The 21,525-nt window shown below is 38.0% G+C and overlaps 1 protein-coding gene across 1 annotated transcript; it reads left to right on the forward strand.

Moving 5' to 3' along the window:
* Nucleotides 1–381: 381 nt before the first annotated feature.
* Nucleotides 382–724, forward strand: LOC104657938 (tachykinin precursor 4). Its single transcript, XM_030933550.1, has 2 exons — nt 382–587; nt 676–724. The coding sequence occupies exons 1-2, from the start codon at nt 382–384 to the stop codon at nt 722–724; spliced, it is 255 nt and encodes an 84-aa protein (XP_030789410.1).
* Nucleotides 725–21,525: the final 20,801 nt, after the last annotated feature.

Here is a 21,525-nt window from a genome sequence, read left to right on the forward strand (position 1 = left end):
TTACTCAATAGGTAAAGAATAGTTTCCTCAAGAAAACGGTGCTGTGACAAATTGATATTCACAGACAAAATAATAAAGTTGTAGCTTTATACAAAATTATACAAAAAATATAAATTATGTATATATACATATACAAAAATGTACTTAAAATTTTATCAAAGACTTAATTATAAGAGCTAAACTCTAAAACTCTTAGGAAAAAAAAAAGGGTTTTCTTGAGTTGAGCTGAAGGAAGGAAGCAGGAACAGCTGGAAGGACCAGAAAACAGGGGGGGTTTCCCCTATCTATACTCAAGGAGCCAAAGAGCAAACCAAAGCCTGCAGGAGGCATCTTTAGACTGCGAGGGGCTCCCAGAGGGTTCTGGGACAGTGCAGGCTCACCATGCTGCCTTGCCTCGCCCTGCTTCTCCTAATGGAGCTGTCCGTGTGCACTGTGGCAGGTGATAGTGGAGAGGAACAGACACTCAGCACTGAAGTAGAGACCTGGATAACTGTGGCCTTGGAAGAAGGCGCTGGCCCCAGCATTCAGCTCCAGCTGCAGGAGGGGAAGACGGGCAAGGCAAGCCAGTTCTTTGGGCTGATGGGGAAGTGAGTGGGAGGAAGACCTCTGATCTAGCCAAGGAGAAAAAAAGCGTTGTCAGCTGGAACACACGCTCCAGGGCCTCCTGGGCAAGAGAAGCCTGTCCACAGAAGGCAGAGAGGATGAGGCCCAAGGTTCAGAGTAAAAGCCCCCACTGCAGACTTCCCAGGGGACGTGGTGCCGCTTCTTCCTACCTGGATGTCACAGCTGACAAGCCAGCAGGCCAAGTCTCTTCTCTGTGTCTCGTGTCTTCATCACTGGCACTTCACATAAGGCCCACACTGAACCCACCGGGCTTCTTCCTGGACTCTCGGTGTCAGGCAGCAGTCCTGCATAAATGCACGATCTTCACCGTTGCAAGCTGCATTGATTCTGCCCTCCATCACACTCAGAGCTGGCATCTCACTACACAGCAGTGGGGAGATTCGCCCACTCTGTATCCTGTGCCGAGCACACAGTAGGTGCTCAATAAATGAGTGACCAGTGGTGTGGGGGGGAAGAAAGGAAAAAAAAGGTTTCCTTTTTTTTTTTTTTTTTTTTTTTTTGAGATGAAGTCTTGCTCTGTTGCCCAGGCTGCAGTGGTGCGATCTCGGCTCACTGCAACCTCCGCCTTCCAGGTTCAAGCAATTCTCCTGCCTTAGCCTCCCAAGTAGCTGGGACTATAGGCGTGCACCACCATGCCTGGCTAATTTTTTGTTTTAGTAGAGATGGGTTTCACCATGCTGGCCAGGCTGGTCTCCAAATCCTGACCTCATGATCCACCCACCTCGGCCTCCCAAAGTGCTGGGATTACAGGCGTGAGCCACCGTGAAAAAAAAGGTTTTCTTGACCTTCATGACCTTGGATTTGGCAACGCATTCTGAGATCTGACATCAAGAGTACAATCAACAAAAGAAAAAATAGATAAACTGGAGTTTGTTAAAATTAAACCGGTTTTCATGTTAAAGGACATTATCAAGGAAGAGAAAGACAACTTACGGAACAGGACAAAATACTTGCAAATCATATAGCTGATAAGAATCTAGTATCCAGATTTTATAAAGAATGCCTTCTACTCAATAACAAAATGAAAAACACTCCCATTCAACTCTTAAGTCTTTAACAACAACAACATGGAAAACAATCTCATACAACCAGCCCACTGACTTGAATTGATGTTCCTCTAAAGATGTGCAAATGACACTTGAAAAGATGCAAAACATTATTAGTCATTAGAACAATGCAAATCAAAATCACAATGAGATACCACTTCACTCCCATCTACATGGCAATTTTTAAAAATCAGAAAAATAACTAGCATTGTCAAGAATATGGAGAAATTGCACATTGCTTATGAGAATGTAAAATTGGTCAGTTGCTGTGGAAAATATTGAGAGTTCCGATACAGGAGATAGAAAGAATTTATTTAGATAGATAGTGAGAGTACAAGAGTCTTTGGCAGAACTTCCATTCTAACAAAAAGCAACCTAAGAAATCATTTTATTTCTAACAAAGAGCAGCCTGAAAGACTGAGCTGCAAATATAGATAAGGAAGCTGGAAGTTTGCACGGGGAAATGCCAGCAGCTATACCAATAGAAAAGGGATACCTGGGGGCCAGGCATATCCACCATGGAAGCTCCGTTTTCTTTTTTTTGTTAGCACTTGTACAGTAAGAAAGAAATGGGCAACATGGAGACACTCAGGCAGAGAACCCACTTGAATAATAAAAGATTGGGGTGGGGCTGCCAGAGATTCATGTGGTATGCAGATGGCAAACCTGGTTCTAACTGTTTTTTCGTGCCCTGTGTAGATCAGACACCATCTCCCCACTACTTCAACTATAAAAACTCTGTCCTTCATTTCACTGCAGATCAGCCGCCCAGTTTCTGGGTCCCCTCTCTATACAGAAAGCTATTATCTTTCTTTCACCTGTCAAATTTCCCCTTTAACTTCACTCTTTGTGCATCCACATCTTTGATCTCTGTGGCTGAGACAATGAACCTCGGGTGTCACCCCAGACAACAAGGCCACTTCATTGTGGGAGCTCACCTTAGATCCAAGGTAGATGCATCAAAAGAAAAAGTATAGGAGCAGTTCTTTAAAAAGTTAAACATAGAATTAGCATATAATCCAGTGATTCCACTTCAAGGAATACACTCAAAAGAATAGGATACTAGTACTAAAAGAAATACTTGCACACAAATATTCATAGTAGCACTAGTCACAATTGACAAAAGCAGGACACACCCAAATGTCTATAAATAGCTTAATGGAAAAATAAATGGTGTTACATACATACAATGGAAAATATTTAGCTATAAAAAGGAATAAAGTACCTATACATGCTATAACCTGAAAAATGTGTTTTGTTAAGACACAAAAGATCATGTATTGTTTGATCCAATTTATATATAATTTATGAATGGGCAAATTCACAGAAATGAAAAGTAGATGGATGGTTTTCAAAGGCTGGGGGAAGTGAATGGAGAATAAGTGGTTACTGGGTATGTGATATTATTTTGGGGTAACGAAAATGTTTAGAACTAGATAGAGGTGATTGCACAACATTGTTAACATAACTAATGATACTAATTACTTATTTTAAAATGGCTAATTTTATTTTATGAGAAATTTGCCTCAATTTAAAATAACTGGCTGTATCTCATTTTTTAAAATCTAACCAATCTGAAATTTACATTTAATGGCTTAATGTTCTACTCCCTGTTGGATAATATGCAGTCTGATAGAGGGAGGTTATAATGCTTTAACACAAAGAATTGGTTAATGGCGAACATTCCTGGCAGGGCAAGTTAGATAAATATTATGGGTTATGGAGGTAGTCTAACCTCCTCAATTAATACAAGTGTAAGTGTGTTTTTTCTTACAGAACAATTTTAGTACATTGGTAATGGTGCTAATTCATGATTTTTGCATTTTTATGATTGACTCAAATTTTAAAATCTTAATTATATATATAGTTAAAATGTAGTGCTCAGATGAGGCTTATTGCACAATGAGGGCTTTATTTCTGAAAGCATGTGGTCTTAAGTGCTAGTAGTGTTGAATCCCACGTCTTTAGAAATATTATTATGTATATATATATTTTTAAATGATTTGTCTTTTGCAGTAGGAGAGCACCTAGTGTCACCGGTGGAGAGTGTCCAGGTTCTTGGCATCTTGGACAAAGAACTGGACAAACCACAGAAACAAAGCAAAGAAGGAATGAAGGGATTTACTGAAAATAAATGTATGCTCCAGTATGGGAGCGGGCCCCAGCATAGGGGCTAAAGGGCCCCATGACAGCATTTTGGGGAGTTGCAACACCCTCTAGAGGATTCCATTGGTTACTTTGGGTGTGCCCTACGTAAATCGAGAGGATGAAGTAATGTTACAAAGTCATTTACTTGGCCTACGCCCTATGGAGAGGATATTTCCTGTAATAGCTGAAGTGTGAATCGGCCTTATGTTCCCTGCCTCCAGATCCTATTTTCCTGCTTCATCTGCCCGGAGAGATGTGATCCTCACACATTTTTATGAGAGGCAGAGGGACCAGTGGTCTTTTTTCTGTAACTGCTTTATGCTGGCTTGGGGCATACTCCCTACCTACTGGGGATCACAAAACTGTCATTCTGCTGTGTCTAGTGGAGGCAAGGTAGCTCCTTGATGGCCAGGGGTGGTGTCTTCACTCGGAACTGGCTGGAGCCTTTGTTGCATGATCATCTAAAGCTTGATGCTCTCTAGGGGAGAGGAAATGAATTTGGTTAAAAGATTTAATGGGAACTTCATAGGGTGGATACTTCTGCTGTCAGGAATGTTTGTTATAGAGAATTGCAAGAGAGAAAACAAAACCTGGTTTGTTCTAGAATCTATGTATTTCCTTAGAGTCTTAGCACAAGTCAATCCATTTCATTTGGTTTGGACTGTTGGGGCCTGGTGCATGAGCTTACTTCGAAACAATGGCCTCCCAGAATTTTGTTTAAAATTTCCACCTTTTTGGTTAGGTTCTCACTTAGGTGAGAGTATAACCAAAACTGAGGGCCTTAGCACCACTCTTAGTTACCCTCATTTTGGGTTTCCGGTTTCAGCACGTTATTTATAGGTTATGGTGTCCTCATGGTTGCACATTTCTTTCAGCTCCTGTTATCCAGTTGAAGAGAGACCATATGACATTCTAGAGATGGCTGCATGCAAGCATTTAAAACCTTTGAGATAATACAGCACTCCAGGGAGACTATTATTATGACTATTGGGAGGATAATAACAACAGTTTGGAGTATGCTCCTTACCCAAAGTCCCCATGAACCAAAACGTCCTAAAATCAAATAGATCAAAGACTGACTTAACTAAGCAATTTCTTCATTAATCCACTACCACTGAATTTCTATAATGTTCATTTGATGTATTCCTTTATAGATCACAAGTGCCAGAAGCTGTACAGATACTTTTCTGTTCAGCCAATTCCATCATAACTTTCACAATAGAAATTAATGTCTGTTGTGAAATTGTAGCCTTTACAGTATTTTTTGCTATAGATCCTATCATGGGGGATACATTTCTAGTAACTGCCTCTTTTACTTTAAACTATAGAAAAAGGAACTAACAAATGATGCCCTTCTAGAAGAATGAAGCCCTCCTGGCAATGCTCTTTTTAATCCCTGATGTGGGTCAACAGGAGTGAGCCAAAGTTTTATTTTTGACTGACTCTGAGGCAACACATGTAACATTAAAGTTTCCTACCTACGTTGAGCCTTTGTCTTTGATTTATCATAGTATAGGTTTATCTATGTATAAGACTGGCTGCAAATGCCTTCACAAATAAAAATATACCCTATAAGTGCCCCTAACGGTCTCCTTTTTCACTTCTATTGTTCATAGAGGCAGAAGCAAGAAAAAAATATTCAAAGATAAGAGCTTCATGATAGTAGAAGTCTTAATCTGCAAACTTGGCAAAAGCTGCTTACATCAAGGATGCCATCTTTTTCTTGGGAGAAACTTCCCTAGTTAGTTTTACCTTAAAGGGTTCCAAAGGGTATACAGCTCCAAGAGTGTAGAGGGACCCTTCTCAGTTGCAAGACCATGAACCCAAAGCCCAGGGTACCAAAGCTTTGTTGTAGTGTGCATAGCAAGGACAGTTTTTTCCTGATGTTTCCAGAAGATCCAAACCATAAAAGCTTTCTTTACCTGATGAAAATACACTGTAGCATAATAATCTTCTCTTATAACATCAGCCCTCTTGCATGGGAAAGTTTTTATACAACCAGAAAGCATGCATTGAAAATAACAATGGAATGAAATCCCTTTAGAAAGTGTTTAAATGGCCTACCAGGTAACCAAATGTACCTGAAGCTTTAATTGTTTTTCCAGAAATATGGGGCCAAACATTGGTTATAAACTATTTTAGTAATTTGTAAGATACCACACCAATATATTCAATTTGGATTATTTTATATTTTTCATGATGAATTATGGACTGGAGAACCTTTAATAATAAAAATTTTAAGGGCTCAGGAAGGGCAAAGTGGCCAGCCTGGTTCTCCATGGGTCCATGCTTAATTAACATTAGATTTATATCCTCTTGAATATCAGTTGTTTTTCCAAATTTGGTGCATAGCACTGACAAGGAAATTCAGTTATTTCTGTGATTTACAATAACAATATAATAACCATAATTATAATTGACAGTATATACTTAGATATTAGAATTTCGGCAATCTCATACAATTTTGAAACACAATATTATTCACAAAAATATAACCTAAAGAAGATCTAGCATCATTTTGGCAATCTCATGTAACTAAACATGCTCAATAATCCTGTTTACCTCCTTTCCGGATGTTTTAAGGGGCCTTCTGATTCATCCTAAAAGTCAGCCACTAAGAAAGACAATTCTGAAACTGAAGTTTTATTTTAGAATTTCAGATTACCATAAATTATTTATTTTGCCAAAATGATGGCTTAGGAATTTAAATAAGCAAAAACCTTTTTATAATCTTTTACCAAAAAAAAAAAAAAAAAATCCGAATTCTACTGCTTTTACACACTTTGCATGTAAAGCTATGTCTAGTAGTATTACCTCCATGTTGCAATGGCAAATTTTAATGTAAATCCTGCTAAGTTGTGTTCTGATGAGGTTTGACTATTTCCAGCATAGCTGGGAATGTGGCCAACTCCACATGTCCCCAGGCCTTACCTACCTGGAAAGCAGACAAATTAAACAATTTTCAAAAGCCAAACAAGCAGCTTATGACCTTAACGCATTTAGCAAACCTAACATTTGAACGTAATTTAGACTTCATGTTTACATTACGACGACATTTGTATTTTACCAATAACCTTTAAAACTATCTTTATTTCCCAAAGATCACTCAAGTTACATGAACTAAATAAAAGACATTACATTTTTCACTTTTCTGACAAAACATTTAAGATCTTATTATTAAGCCAATTAATTTAAAACTTTACAGAGGAAATAAACAGTGACTTTTACTTTATGTTAGGCAAAGAGAGAAATATGACTTAAATTCTATTTAGGAGCGTATACTCAACACACTTAAAGTATCGGGAAGCCTAAAATTCAAAAAGTTAGTTTAAGGTTAAAAGGCTGGTGTGCTCTATCAATTCCTGTAGGCTCATCAAAGGTAGCCTAGGAATTCCAGATAAATGGAACAAATGATGGCTTGCTAGAAATGCATAGGAAACAAAATAACTGTTCACAGAAACAAAAGTCTTCCACTAGAAACTAAAAAAAAATGCTGACTTTTTATATATGCATATACAAGCAAAGCTAGAGAAGAATAAACAGTGAACGAACGAAAACTAGAAGTAAACCGTCTGGGAAGTGAAAAGCGCCTCTGCCCGGCCACCACACAGTCTGCGAAGTGAGGCCTCTGCCCCGCCCCCGCAACGTCTGGGAAGCTAGGAGTGCCTCTGCCCAGGCGCCCCACCATGTGGGAAGTGCGGAGCGAGTCTGCCCGGCCGCCCCACCACCTGGGCAGTGGGGTGCGCCTCTGCCCGGCCACTGCCCGGTCTGAGACGTGAGAAGCGCCTCCGCCTGGATGCCCTACCGTCTGGGAAGTGAGGAGCGTCTCTGTCCGGCTGCTGAACCGTCTGTGAAGTGAGGAGCGCGTCTGCCCGGCCGCCACACCTTCTGGGAAGTGAGGAGCGCCTCTGCCTGGATGTCCTACTGTCTGGGAAGCGAGGTGCGCCTCTGCCTGGCGGCCGCACTTAACTAATACCTCTGCACAGCCGCCCCACCCTCTGGGAAGTGAGGAGCGCGCGTTGCCCTGCCGCTGTGCAACCCTCCAAGTATGAAGTGGCAGCCATGTGTGTGATCTGTATGCCCTCCCCAAGTTTGCATTTTTGATATTAAAGTTTACTTTTAAATTAAAAAAAGAAAGAAAGAAAGACAACTAGAAGCAAAAACAAACAAAAAACCAACCCTAAATTTTCCCACTTATTTTGCCCTGGAGGCTACAGTGTTACTTAGGACCAAAAAACACCCACATATAATGAATATTTTGTTCCTGATACACAATTCAGTATCCTTAAGCTCACTAATATTATCATACATCTTTTGCAATCAATACATTTACTTTAGACACATGATTGATCAGTACTCCAGTGCCAGCGCTATCCATGCAACACAGTAAACATAGTGTGAAGCAATGCAAGCATGGATGTGAAATTTGGCTCCACACTAAATCCAGCTTCATGCTTGACTATATGAAAAAGGAATAGCCAAACTGCCGATGCATTTCTTTGCAATTCTTATTTAATTTTAATCAAGACTAAGAGCTTTAACTATGAAACTGTTAATTAGCCAAATGTCTTCAATTCCCTATCAGGTTTTAAGAAATATTTTATTATTGAAACTTTTTTCCATATCTTTCTCTTACTGCTTAATGATTCCTTACTATGTTGTTTTATAAATAACCTTTTCAAATCTGTAATGTATACTAACTTTTAGATAACTTCTGAATTAGACAAAATTATTCTTTTTTCCACTAATAACATAACCTTTCTGGCACATTTTGTATACAGAATGACCGGTTAAATTTTTATCTATGGTAACCTAAAGCTTTAGTGAAACCCTAAAAAGCAAGAAATCGTGAACTATCAGATATGGGCATTTATAGATTAAAAAAATTCCACAAGTTTAGAAGCATTATTTCCCGATATCACAACCATTTCTGAATTGGAAATAACCTAAATATTAAATGAGCATTAAAATAACTTTAAGACTTTAATTTACACAAAAAGTTTATCTAAAACATTTATCCCATTCACTGTACTTAATTTTTACTTTTAACAAGGGTGACAGAAGACATCAACCGGCATATGTAAAATGACCATCGCATTGGTCTGGAAAGGCAGGAGAACTTGAGGTAGGTTGGGGGATTAGCGGCTTTCAGATTCAAGTAGTTGGAAGACAAAAAGTTGCATTCTTTTGAGTTTCTGATTAGCCTTTCCAAAGGAAGTAATCAGATCCGCACTTATCTCAGTGAGACTTTGAATAGAATGGGAGGCAGGCTTGCCCCAAGCAGCTCCCAGCTTGAATTAACAATGACATTTTAAAATATCTAGCAAAGACAAACATAAAATTCAGACAAAATGTATGCTGACAATTCTAAAGGCATTTCTATTTTTGTTCCACCAATAATTTTAAAGTTACCTTGTTTAGTAAAGTTACAATTTAAGTCATGTGAACTTGAAAATAGCTTAGATTTATTTACTTAATTTATGAGCGCTCATTTACTCATAAGTCAGTTTGGTAGACACAACATATAGCAGTAAGTGTACATACAAATAAGCATGTCTAAACATGTATACACACACATAAACAAAGATCCAACAGCTTGGGACCTTAGCCTTGAGATAGCAATACAATACTTTGCCAGTTTTACTTTGTCCCAGTAGATAATCCATTGAAGTCTGTGAACCAAAATTTCAGATAAAGCAGTCTCCTTGGCAGTTTGATTTTTTTTTTTTTTTTTTTTTTTTTTTTTTTTTGAGACAAAGTCTCGCTCTCTCGCCCAGGATGGAGTGTAGTGGCGTGAGCTCGGCTCACTGCAACCTCCGCCTCCTGGGTTCAAGTGATTCTCCTGCCTCCGCCTCCTGAGTAGCTGGATTACAGGCGTGCGCCACCATGCCTGGGTAATTTTTGTATTTTTTTAGTAGGGACGGGATTTCACCATGTTGGTCAGGCTGGTCTCGAACTCCTGACGTCGTGATCTGCCTGCCTCAGCCTCTCAAAGTGCTGGGATTACAGGTGTGGACGCCGCACCCAGCAGGCAGTTTGATTTTTAAAGGCCAAACCTTCCCAGACTTCAAAAAGCACTGGGGCCAAACAGTACCAAAGGAGGGCGTCACACATTAACCAGGCCTCCTGCTTAGAACAGCAGCACAAAAGCCTGGATACATGCAACACCATCCCACTTTCTGATTGGACAGTAAACTTCAGATTCTAAACAATTTTGGGGCCAAGCATCATTGCAAGTAAGAGAGAAAATTCTAAAGAGGGCTTAATATTACACCTGTGCAGAGAGTGTCCCCTTTGGGCAGGCCGAGGTCCACAGGATCACCTGGAGCATTCTCCTTTGGAGTCCAATCTTAGAGTTTCAGATGTCTCCGACCTTAGGTGGGCACCGGTGCCACTTTGCATGTGTTCCCTCCGGAGCCTACTATGAGCTTTCCTTTGGTACCTGGGTGTAATCCCCAAGTTTTAGCATCCTTATAATTTGATAAGGCCATGCTTTCCCAGGCCTCCCGTTCCATGAACTTTAATGATAGGAACTGGGGACTGGCTGGGTTTCGTTTGCCCTTAGCCAGTTGAATAGGGGAAGGGAAGAATTTAGCATAAGTAAAGAAGGCTTAAGTCACCTGAAACATATGCAAGTTTGCTCCGAGGTGCACAGCACATAGAGATCAGGGACCACACCCAGAAAAGAATTTTAAAAACAATCTAGGGCAATTATTCCTGTTCATTTACAGGTCTTCAGGCAATACCAGGGAGTGACCCCAGCCAGTTGCCCTCAATTTCCAAGGAGTCACTAAGAAACAGCCACTGAAAGACTGAAAAAGAAAGAAAGAAAAAAAAAAAAAATGAAAAAGTCCCAGCTCCTTTAAGTGAATTGAGTAGTGGCAGTTAGGCTCTTCCACATGGAAACCACTTAGTTTCACTGGCCCTGGACAAAAACTTGCAGTTGCTTCTGAGTTTAGGCGCTGCCCACCAACGGTCCCGAGTTGGAAAGGAAAGTAGAGACAGTTTCCCCTGTATGAAGCAGAAAGGAAAGGGAGAAAAATGAATCCCAAACTTTGGGCTTACCTTTTCCTCCTGGCTGGCTTGCCAAAATATGTCACTGGTAGAGAGTGTCCAGGTTCTTGGCATGTTGAACAAAGAACTGGACAAAAAACACAAAGCAAGGAAGAATGAAGGGATTTATTGCAAAGGAAAGTACACTCACGGTGTGGGAGCAGGCCCGAGCATAGGGGCTCAAGGGCCTCATGACAGAATTTCTGGGAGTTGAAATACCCTCTAACAGATTCCATTGGTTACTTCGAGCATGCCCTATGTAAATGGAGAGGATGAAGTAAAGTTACAAAGTTACTTACTTGGTCTATGCCTATGAGGATACTATTTCCTGTCATAGCTGAAGAATGAATTGGCCTTATGTTCCCTGCCTTCAGACCCTATTTTCCTGCCTCACTAGGACTTTAGCAGCAGGCACGTTGACAATAGGCCACCTATCATCCTACCATTTAAAAAATATTTCTTTGGTCCAGGGCTTCTATAAATAGAGCACTTTAAATTGAAATATCTATATCTGATTTAAAGCTGTAAAAAATCATTCCTCCTTTATGACAATTTTGGGTAAGTACTATCAAAATAATGAAACTTTGCTTTAGAGTAACTTCTCCCCTCCTCAAAGATGAATAATGATGTCTTCCATTTCTTTCCAAGCAGATCCAACATACACAGTTACAGTAGTGTTAGAGTTTGTTAGAACTAGATTGTGCCACAAAATTTTATACTGCACTGGTGTCATAAATGTCAAATGGGTACCACTGAGGACTAAGCTCTACTTTTTTTTTTTATCTTGCCCAGATTCCTCTCTAAAGAGCCTGGGAGTCATGCTGTACAAACTACAAACTCTCAGGATATGGGTTTTATTTAACCCTATACTTACTTTCCAATCTGATTGGCATAACATTATATGACAAAAAAGAAAATAAAAAATATTTTACCCCAAAACGTGTTTCTTTGCCATATTTTGAAATGACCCTGCAAAGCAGTCCTTTGTGGGAGAAAATCTGCACCTGTAAAGAATCTCTATTAACATAGTTAGAACTTTTTATTCCAGGCCCTCCCAATCCTGAAGAGATTAGCTGAGAGTCTAGCAACTTTTAAAGGTCTGAATAAGAAATATTTGTCATCTATTGTTTCTAAGAGCAGCCACTCTGAGACTTCAAAAGAACCTTGGTCTACACAATCGTTTATCTTAACATTAACATTTCCTTTCTATTAATCCCATGTCTTTAAACAAACTCAACCAATTGTCAACAAAAAAATTTTAAATTTACCTATAGCCTGGAAGCCCCCTGCTTTGAATTGTCCCACCTTTCTGGACCAAAGCAATGTATTTCTCAAATGTATTTGATTGATGGCTCATGCCTCCCTAGAATGTATAAAACCAAGCTGCACCTCAGCCAGCTTGGGCACATGTTCTCAGGCCCTCCTGAGGGCTGTGTCATGGGCCATGGTCACTCATATTTGGCTCAGAATAAATCTCTTCAAATATTTGAGTTTGACTCTTGTAATTGACAAGCAACACATTCTAAAAGACTGCAGTGAAATGTCAAGCAATAAGCAAACCCAGGAATCAAAATCGATACTTCAAAATGTTTCAACAATCAAAGAATATAGCTTAAGAAGAAAACATCCTTCAATTGTTACACCAAAAAAGAAAAAAAGGAGATAGGTATTTAAAAAGCAATTTCTCATCTTTTTTTACTGTCAGAATGATTGTGTGGTATTTCAAGCAAATGACTAAACTTGAAAACAGTTGTTCAGTAAGAAAAATTTTGCTTGCTAGAGGAAAGAGAAATAACTAAAATGATTTCTATAAAAGAATTTTAATTCCCAAGTTTCCATATATATCATTCTATCTACAACAGTCTAATATTTATAAATTAATACCTTCAACAGTTTTAAAAACATATTATAAGGTGTTTGTGTCATTGGACAATTTCTATTACTTTTGCTATCACTAGTGATTTTGGAAGGTATTTCAGATTTACAGTACCTTGATAACTGTGATAGGTTCATGATTAGTTACAAGAACAATTATATTCTGTTAGAGGTCAGTAGAGAAATTAATGCTTCAATGGACAAGAAACTTCATCTATAATTTTTATATGAAATAAATCTTATCAAGATTACTGACTGCACAGACTAAGATGTTGTGAGGAGATTATAACATCAATATTTCTATGTATGCAACATAATGGCAAATTTATAAAGTCTTTGCTAGTGATGATAGTTCTTTATCTTCCAGAGAAAATGTTACAGGAATTCATAAGGAATTTCAGAAAATGAATTCCCAAGAGAAGTCTCTCACAATGCTTTTTATATATCACCAGAAACACTGACTAGCCTGGACTTCCACACAATTGTTGGGTCACCTTCCTTCATTCCTTTTCCTACTCCTTGAAAATTGAAATCATAAAAGGACTCTTTTGAATTCCAGAATAAAGAGGTGTTATACTGAGAGTATTTCTGTTTTTGGCTATCCATCATTTTTTGTCTTCTTCAAGTAATTGTACCTTTATTTCTTTTTATAGGATTACTTTTTCCTCATCATGATCAGTCTTTATGGGATAGTGTATCAGATTTTCCATTCTTTCTTTAGCTACTTTGTGATAAAAACATTCCAAGCTTGGCAGGGCATGGTGGCTAACGCCTATAATATCAACAATTTATGAGGCCGAATCTAGGAGTTCAAGAGCAGCCTTGGCAACAAAGTGAGACCCCCGTCTCTACAAGAAGAAAATTAGTTAGGCATGGTGTCACATGCCTGTGGTCTCAGCTACACTGGAGGCTGTGGCAGGATGATCACCTGAGCCCAGTAGGTCAAGGCTGCGATGAGCTATGATAGCACCACCGCACTCCAGCCTGGGTGACAGAGTGAGACTTTTATCTCAGAAACAAACAAACAAAAAGATCCAAGCTTAAACAATTAGAACCTCTCTTGAGCAGAGTGAAAAAGGAATAATAAAAATAGATTTAATTATTCCCAGCAGAAGCAGCATAATATACCTGCTATGTAGATCAGTAGAATTGCCCCTTTTGTGTCTAGTAATTCAGCTCTTCTTTTGAGTCTGAGGACTATACATCATTCACATAGGAAGATAGATAGATAGTTAAATACATAGATTAGATAGATAGATAGATAGATAGATAGATAGATAGATAGATAGATAGATTGATAGATAGATAGATAGATAGATAGATTTTTCTATTGCTTGAGTTATTCAAAGTCCATTTCTTTTTGCTTGCAAACAAAGGGACTAATTGTCAAAATGAATTATCATACTGCCCTGGCAAGGTCCTTGTCAGTGTTAAAACAAGATAAGGAATGTAAAACACCTAGCATGGCGTATGTCTAAAAAGTGTCTAATAATAATAACATTAATATTTATAATAGTTAACAAGAATTGAAGCTGACAGTACTGAGAAGTTCACATGCGTTATTTCACTTAGTCCTCACTATGGATCTGTGGAGTAGATTCCAATTATCTCCATTTTATAGGTTTAAAAAAGAATCCAGAGAATGAGAAGCTCAAGCTAATGCAGCTAGTAAGCAGAGAGGCTGGGACTTGACACCTGGCAATCTTCAAATACACACATTTAAACATTGCACTCTGAAGGGTAGGTGGAGCAAGATGGCAAAATTGAAGGCTCTATCTATAGTCCCCGACAAGGACACCGATTTAACAGCTATCTACATAGGAAAAACACCTTCAAAAGAACCAAATATCATGTGAGTCCTCATGGTACCTGTTTTTAACTTCCTGTTACTGAAAGAGGCAAGAAAGAGATAGAAAATATAGTCCTGGGCCAGGCACGGTGGCTCAAGCCTGTAATCCCAGCACTTTGGGAGGCTGAGGCCGGTGGATCACGAGGTCAGGAGATCGAGACCATACTGGCTAACATGGTGAAACCCCGTCTCTACTAAAAATACAAAAAAAACTAGCCGGGCGTAGTGGCGGGCGCCTGTAGTCCCAGCTACTCAGAGGCCGAGGCGGGAGAATGGCGTAAACCCGGGAGGCGGAGCTTGCAGTGAGCCGAGATCGCGCCACTGCACGCGAGCCTGGGCGACACAGCCAGACTCTGTCTCAAAAAAAAAAAAAAAAAAGAAAGAAAGAAAAAAAGAAAATACAGTCCTGAATGACCGACACCACTCCTCCCCCAACCCCATTGAGCAGTGGTGTGGTGCTCAGAACTTCTCTGGGTGCTGGAGAAGGGAGAGCACAACAATTGTGAGGCATTGAACTTAGTGATTTTCTGTTAGAGCAGAAAGCAAAACCAGACCAAAGTCAGCTGACAGCCGCCCACTGAGGAAGCATTTAAACCAAACCTAGCTAAAGGGAAATTGCAGATGCCAGCAGTCAAAACTTGGCCAACTCTGCCACCAAGGACTACAGTGTTCTGTGTCTCCAAGTGACCTTGAAAGGCAGTCTAAGCCTTAAGGACTGCAACTATGGCGAGTCCTTGTGCTGACCTAGGTCCAGAGACAGTGGAATTGGAGGAACATGTGACATACTGAGACACCAGCTGGGGCAGCTGAGGGAGTACTGGTATCAGCCCCTCCCCTAACCCCAGGCTACACAGCTTGCAGCTCCAAAAAAGATCCCTTCTTTCAGCTTGACTAAAGGAAAGGGTAAAATGGGAAAGACTTTTTTTTTTTTTTTTTTTTTTTTGATCTAGGATACCAGCTCAGCCACAGCAGAACAGGGCATTGGTCAGAATCAAGAGGCCCCCATTCTGCGCCCTTGCTCCCAGACATTTTTAGACACACCCTGGACCAGAAGGAAACCTGCTGCCTTTAAAGAAAGGACCCAGTCTGGCAGCGTTCATCGCCTGTTAACTGAAGAGCCCTTGGGCTCTAAATAACCAGCAGCGATATTACATCTTGGGCCTTGGGTGAGCCTCTGAGATTTGCTGGCATCATATTAGACTCAGCACATTACCAAATGTGGTGGCTAGAGGGCAAAACTCCTTCTGCTTGAAAAAGGCTAAGAGAAAAGTAAAGATGACACTTTCTTGCACCTTAAGTGCTAGTGCGGCCACAGGGGAGTAGAGCACTGATTACGTTCTTGGGGTCCCAATTCCAGAATTTGATTCTTAGATGTCTTTTCTGCACATGCCCCGGGCCAAAGGGCTGGCCACTGCCCTGAATGGTGACTCCCAGACTAGGCAGCATTCACTACTAGTCAACTTAAGATACCTTAGGCCTTAAGAGAACATTGGCGGTAGTCTGGCAATACCCCTCATGGTTTAGGGTGGCAGTGGCTATGGAGTGAGACTCCTCTGCTTCTGAAAGGGGGATGGAAGAGTGAGAAGAGCTATGTTTTGTCTTTTGAGTGCCAGTGCAGCTACAGTACAATAGAACACTGGCAGACTTCTAATGTTTTTGGCTCTAGTCCCTGACTCCCCGATGTCACTTGTGGACCCACACAGAGCCAGGGGAAACTCAATACACTGAAAAGAATGACACAGGCCTAGTTAGCTTTGCCCTTGGCTGATTGTAGGGACCCTGGGACTTGAGAGCATACAGACAGTAGCTAGGGGGTAGTTACTGCAGGCCTTGGGAGAGACTCACGGCTGTACTGGCTTCAGGTTTAACTCAGAGTCGTCATAGTAGTTGTGGCCACAGGGGCACTTGTGTCACTCTTCCACCAGTTTTATGTGGATCAGAACAAAGATAGAGACTCTGTTTGAGAGAAAGTAAGGGAAGGAAACAAGAGTCTCTATCTTGTAAACCAGAGAATTCTCCTAGATCTTCCCCAAGACCATCAAGGTAGTACCACTACAAATCTGCAAAAACCACAATGTTGCTGGGCTTAGGATGTCCTCTAAAGCTGATAAAGCTTGGATCACAGCACACAAGTCCTACCAAATATCTGGAAAACCTTCTCCAGGAGGAGTACAAACAAGCCCAGAGAGTAAAGAACAAATAAAAACCTAACTCTTCAAAAAGCAGACACCAAAAAGCATCTGCTACCATCAACAGCATCCAGGAAAGCATGACCTCAACTGGTTAACTAAATAAGGCACCAGGAATCAATCCTGTAGAAAAGGAGATATGTGACTTTTCAGACAGAGAATTCAAAATAGCTGTGTTGAAGAAACTGAAGTAAATTCAAAATATCACAGAGAAGAAATTCAGAATTCTATAACATACATTTAACAAAAAGAAGAATAATTAAAATGAAACATAAATTCTGAAACTGAAAAATGCAATTGGCATACTGAAGAATGCATCAGAACTTTTTAATAGCAGAATTGATCAAGCAGAAGAAAGAATTAGCGAGCTTGAAGATAGGCTATTTGAGAGTACATGACCTGAGGAGACAAAAGAGAAAATAATAAAAAACTATGAATGGTGTTATTCTGAATCCAGAAAATAGTCTAAAATGGGCAAATTTAAGAGTTATTGGGTTTAAAGAGGAGGTAGAGAAAGAGATGGGTAGAATGTTTATTCAGGTGAATAACAACATAGAACGCCCCACAGCAAGAGAAGACATCAAAAGCTAAGTACAAGAAGCTTATAAAACACCAAGAAAGTTTAACCAAAAGAAGACTATGTAAAAGTATTTAATAATCTAACTTCCAAAGATTAAAGATAAAATAAAAGGATTCTAAAAACAGCAAGAGAAAGGAAGCAAATAACATACAATGAAACTTTAATAACTCTGGCATCAGACTTTTCACTGAAAAACTTACAGGCAAGAAGAGTGTGGCATGACAAATTTAAAGTGCTAAAAATAAAAAAATAAAAAAACCCTCTTACTCTAGAATAATATACCCAGCAAAAATATCATTCAAACATGGAGGAGAAATACTTTCACAGACCAACAAAGGCTGAGAGATTTCACCAACACCAGACCTGTACTACTAGAAATGCTAAAGGGAGTGCTTCAATCAGAAAGAAAAGTACATTAATGAGCAACAAATGTCTTGAAACCAATATAATGGAGACACAACATACAAAGACCTATGGGATACAGTGAAAGTAGTAATAAGAGAAAACTTCTTAGCCATAAGTGCTTACATCAAAAAAGAGGAAAGACTTCAAATACACAATCTAATTATGCATCTTAAAGAACTAGAAAAGCAACAGCAAACCAAACCCAAAATTAATAGAAGAAAATAAAAAATAAAGATCAGAACAGAAATAAAGGAAATTGGAATGGAGAAAACAATACAAGAGATAGTGAAACAAGAAGGTGGTTTACTGAAAAGTTAAACAAAAAGACAAACCTCTAGCCATAGTAACTAAGGAAAAAAGGGAGAATCCAAATAAAATAAGAAATGAAAAAGGGGGAATTATAACTGATACTGCAGAAATTCAAAGGATTATTAGTGGGTACTATGAGCAACTATATGCCAATAAATTGGAAAATCTAAAAGAAATGAACAAATTCCTAGACACATGCAACCTACCAAGACTGAAACAGGAAAAATCCAAAACCAGAACAGACTAATAACAAGTAACGAGATCAAAGCTATAATAAAAACTCTTTCAGTAAAGAAAAGCCTGGGACCTTATGGTGTCACTGCTGTATTCTACCAAACATATAAATAAGTACTTACACCAATCCTACTCAAACTATTTTGGAAAATATGGAAGGAGAGAATACTTCTAAACTCATTATAAGGGGTCAGTATTACCCTGATACCAAAACCAGACAAACACACATTCACAAAAGAAAACTACAGGCCAATATCTCTGATAAATATGGATGCAAAATCTTCAAAAAATACTAACAATTAAAATTTATGAAGAATTCAGAAAGATCATTCATCATGACCAAGTGAGATTTATTCCTGGAATACAAGGGTGGTTCAACATAGGCAAATCGATCAATGTGATACATTATATCAACAGAATGAAGGACAAAAGCCATATGATTCTTTCAATTGATGCTGAAAAAGCATTTAATAAAATTCAACATCTATTCATCATAAAAATTCTAAGAAAACTGATTACAGATGGAACATACCTCAACATATTAAAAGCCATTTATGTTGGATCCATAGGTAGTATTATACAAAATGGGGAAAAATGAAAGCCTTTCCTCTAAGATATGGACCACAACAAGGATAAACAGTTTCACAATTATTACTCAACACAGTGCTGAAAGTCCTAGCTAGAACCATCAGAAAAAGAAAGATATAAGAGTCTTCCAAATTAGAAAGGAAGAAGTCAAATTATTCTTGTTTGCAGATGATGATTGTATATTTGGAAAAATCTAAAGACTACAGAAGAAAACTGTTAGGACTGATATATTCAGTAAATTTGTAAAATATAAAATCAATGTACAAAATTCAGTAGCATTTCTATATGCCAACAGTGAAAAGTGAAAAAGAAATAAAAAGTAATTCCATTTATAATAGCCACACATGAAATTAAATACATAGGAATTAACTTAATTAAAGAAGTGAAAGATCCCTCTAATAAAAACTATAATATAAAACACAGATGAAAGAAGTTGAAAAAAGCATCAGAAATTGGAAAAATATTCCATGTTCATGGATTGACAGAATCAATATTATTAAAATGTCTGTACTACCAAAAGCAATATACAGATTCAATGCAATCTCTATCAAAATACCAATGACATTCTTTACAGAAATAGAAAAAAATCTGTATGAGTTTAGGTACATCTCTGCTGCTCATTTTCTTCATCTTCTGCATCGACCTCTCAAAACATTTACTGCATGGGTAAACTGAGACAATTACAGTATATATTTATTTATTTAGTTTGTTATATAAATTTTCCGAATCATAAGCAATTCTCTACAAGGACCTCAGCTCTATGAAGTCTAGCTGAGAATTAGCCAAATACTAGCCATCTTATGGCTACTTAACATTTGTTGAATGGAACCCATACAGGCCTTTCCCAGGTTAATGATGTTCTAGCATCTTTACAGTGAATATATCACTTTATTTATCTCAGTCTCTCTTTTTTCCTTTTCTATTTTTCGAAATTTATTGGCTTTTCCTTCCCCTTCTTCTGCTCTCTTTATTTTCTGATTTTTTATCTTAGACTTGTTAACAGTATTGCTTAAATTATTGCAGACACTCAGAGTTCAACAAAGTTTTTAAGCATCAGAGGTTTCTAGATTAAATACAAGATTTTGTGAAATTTGATTTTAATCAACAATAAATAATTTGTAGTATAAGTACATCCCATAAAATATCAGTAAAAGTATTTTATATAGTAAATAAAATATTTATCTGAATCTGTAATTTTATTGGATATCATATATTTTTATTTCCTAAATCTAGGGACCCTTGACCCCTCATTAGAACATTTTTTCTTATGTGGTTAAATACTAATATGTACATTTATTCTTTACTTTTCCCCAAAGTTTTTTAATATTATTTTATAGTTGACAATATATGGTTTAAAAATATTACTTTACACTTATTTTACCACTGATAATTTCATATCTAAAATTGAATATCCCTCCTCCTTCATTTCTGACTTCAGGACTCAAGCACAAAGCTTAATCTTATTCCTTTGTAACTGTCATTTCTTATATGCAAAAACTTGCAAAGTCATTTTAATTCTTCATAATTTGTCTTGAACTAATCCATTCAATCCCACATTTCTCACTACTGTTGTGCCTTGTGTAGCATATTATTAAAAGTGTGAAAAACATACTTGTCAAATTTTTAGATGGTTCATCTTATGAAAGGGCAATTAATGAATTAATGCTGCAGCATAAGGAAACTGCTATTCTTTGATAGAAACATTAATAAAATGATATAAAGTAGAAGTAAATGGAATGTTCTACAACTGTTATTTTTTAATCAGCTGCAAAAGTAGATGAGGAAAAAACCTTATTTGCAGTGCAATTTTGCATTATCATTTTATTTTTCTTACATTAGTAATTATTACAATTTTTGGAATACACACTATGTTTTACATACATTCTAATGATTGTCTCAACAGCCTTATGAGGGGATTACTAGCATTTTTTCTGTTTTATAGAAGAACCTGAAAATCAGAAAATTTAAATAACCATTCCAATTTCCTAGCACATTTTATAGAAACATTGTTCATAGTAGCCAAAATTTGAAACAACTGAAATGTCCTATAATGGATAAGCTTAATGGATAAGCTGGATTATATTCACACAATGGAATACTACACAGCAATAAAAAGGAGTTAACCCCTGATACACAGAACAATTTGGATGAATATCAAAGGGGCTGAGTAAAAGAAACCAGTCTTCAAAGGTTACATGTTGCATGACTCCATTTATATGACAGATTTGAAATGACAAAATTAGGGTGCTGAAAAACAGATCAGTGGTGTCCATTGGTTAGAGTTGAGGATACAGTGTGATCATAAAGTAAGAGCATAAAGTAGTTTTGTTTTTTGAAGGATGGAAGTGTCCATATTCTGATGGTGGTGGCAGTTCCATAGATCTATATATGTCTTAAAATTTATAGAAATGTGCACTAAAAGAAAAATAAAATAAATGTTATTGGATAATAATTTAAAATTGTTTAATTAAAAAACCCACTAGTTTATTCTGGTATATATTTTAAAGTCAAATTTCCAAACAAAACAAAATGCATTTTAATACAGGAGATTATAATGTAATGTTTGGTTTATAGATATTTCTAGCAGAGATTGGATTTTATTTGTTGATTTAACTAAATGTATAG

Source organism: Rhinopithecus roxellana, chromosome 7 (genome assembly GCF_007565055.1).
Source record: "Rhinopithecus roxellana isolate Shanxi Qingling chromosome 7, ASM756505v1, whole genome shotgun sequence".
NCBI classification, from domain to species: Eukaryota; Metazoa; Chordata; class Mammalia; order Primates; family Cercopithecidae; genus Rhinopithecus; species Rhinopithecus roxellana.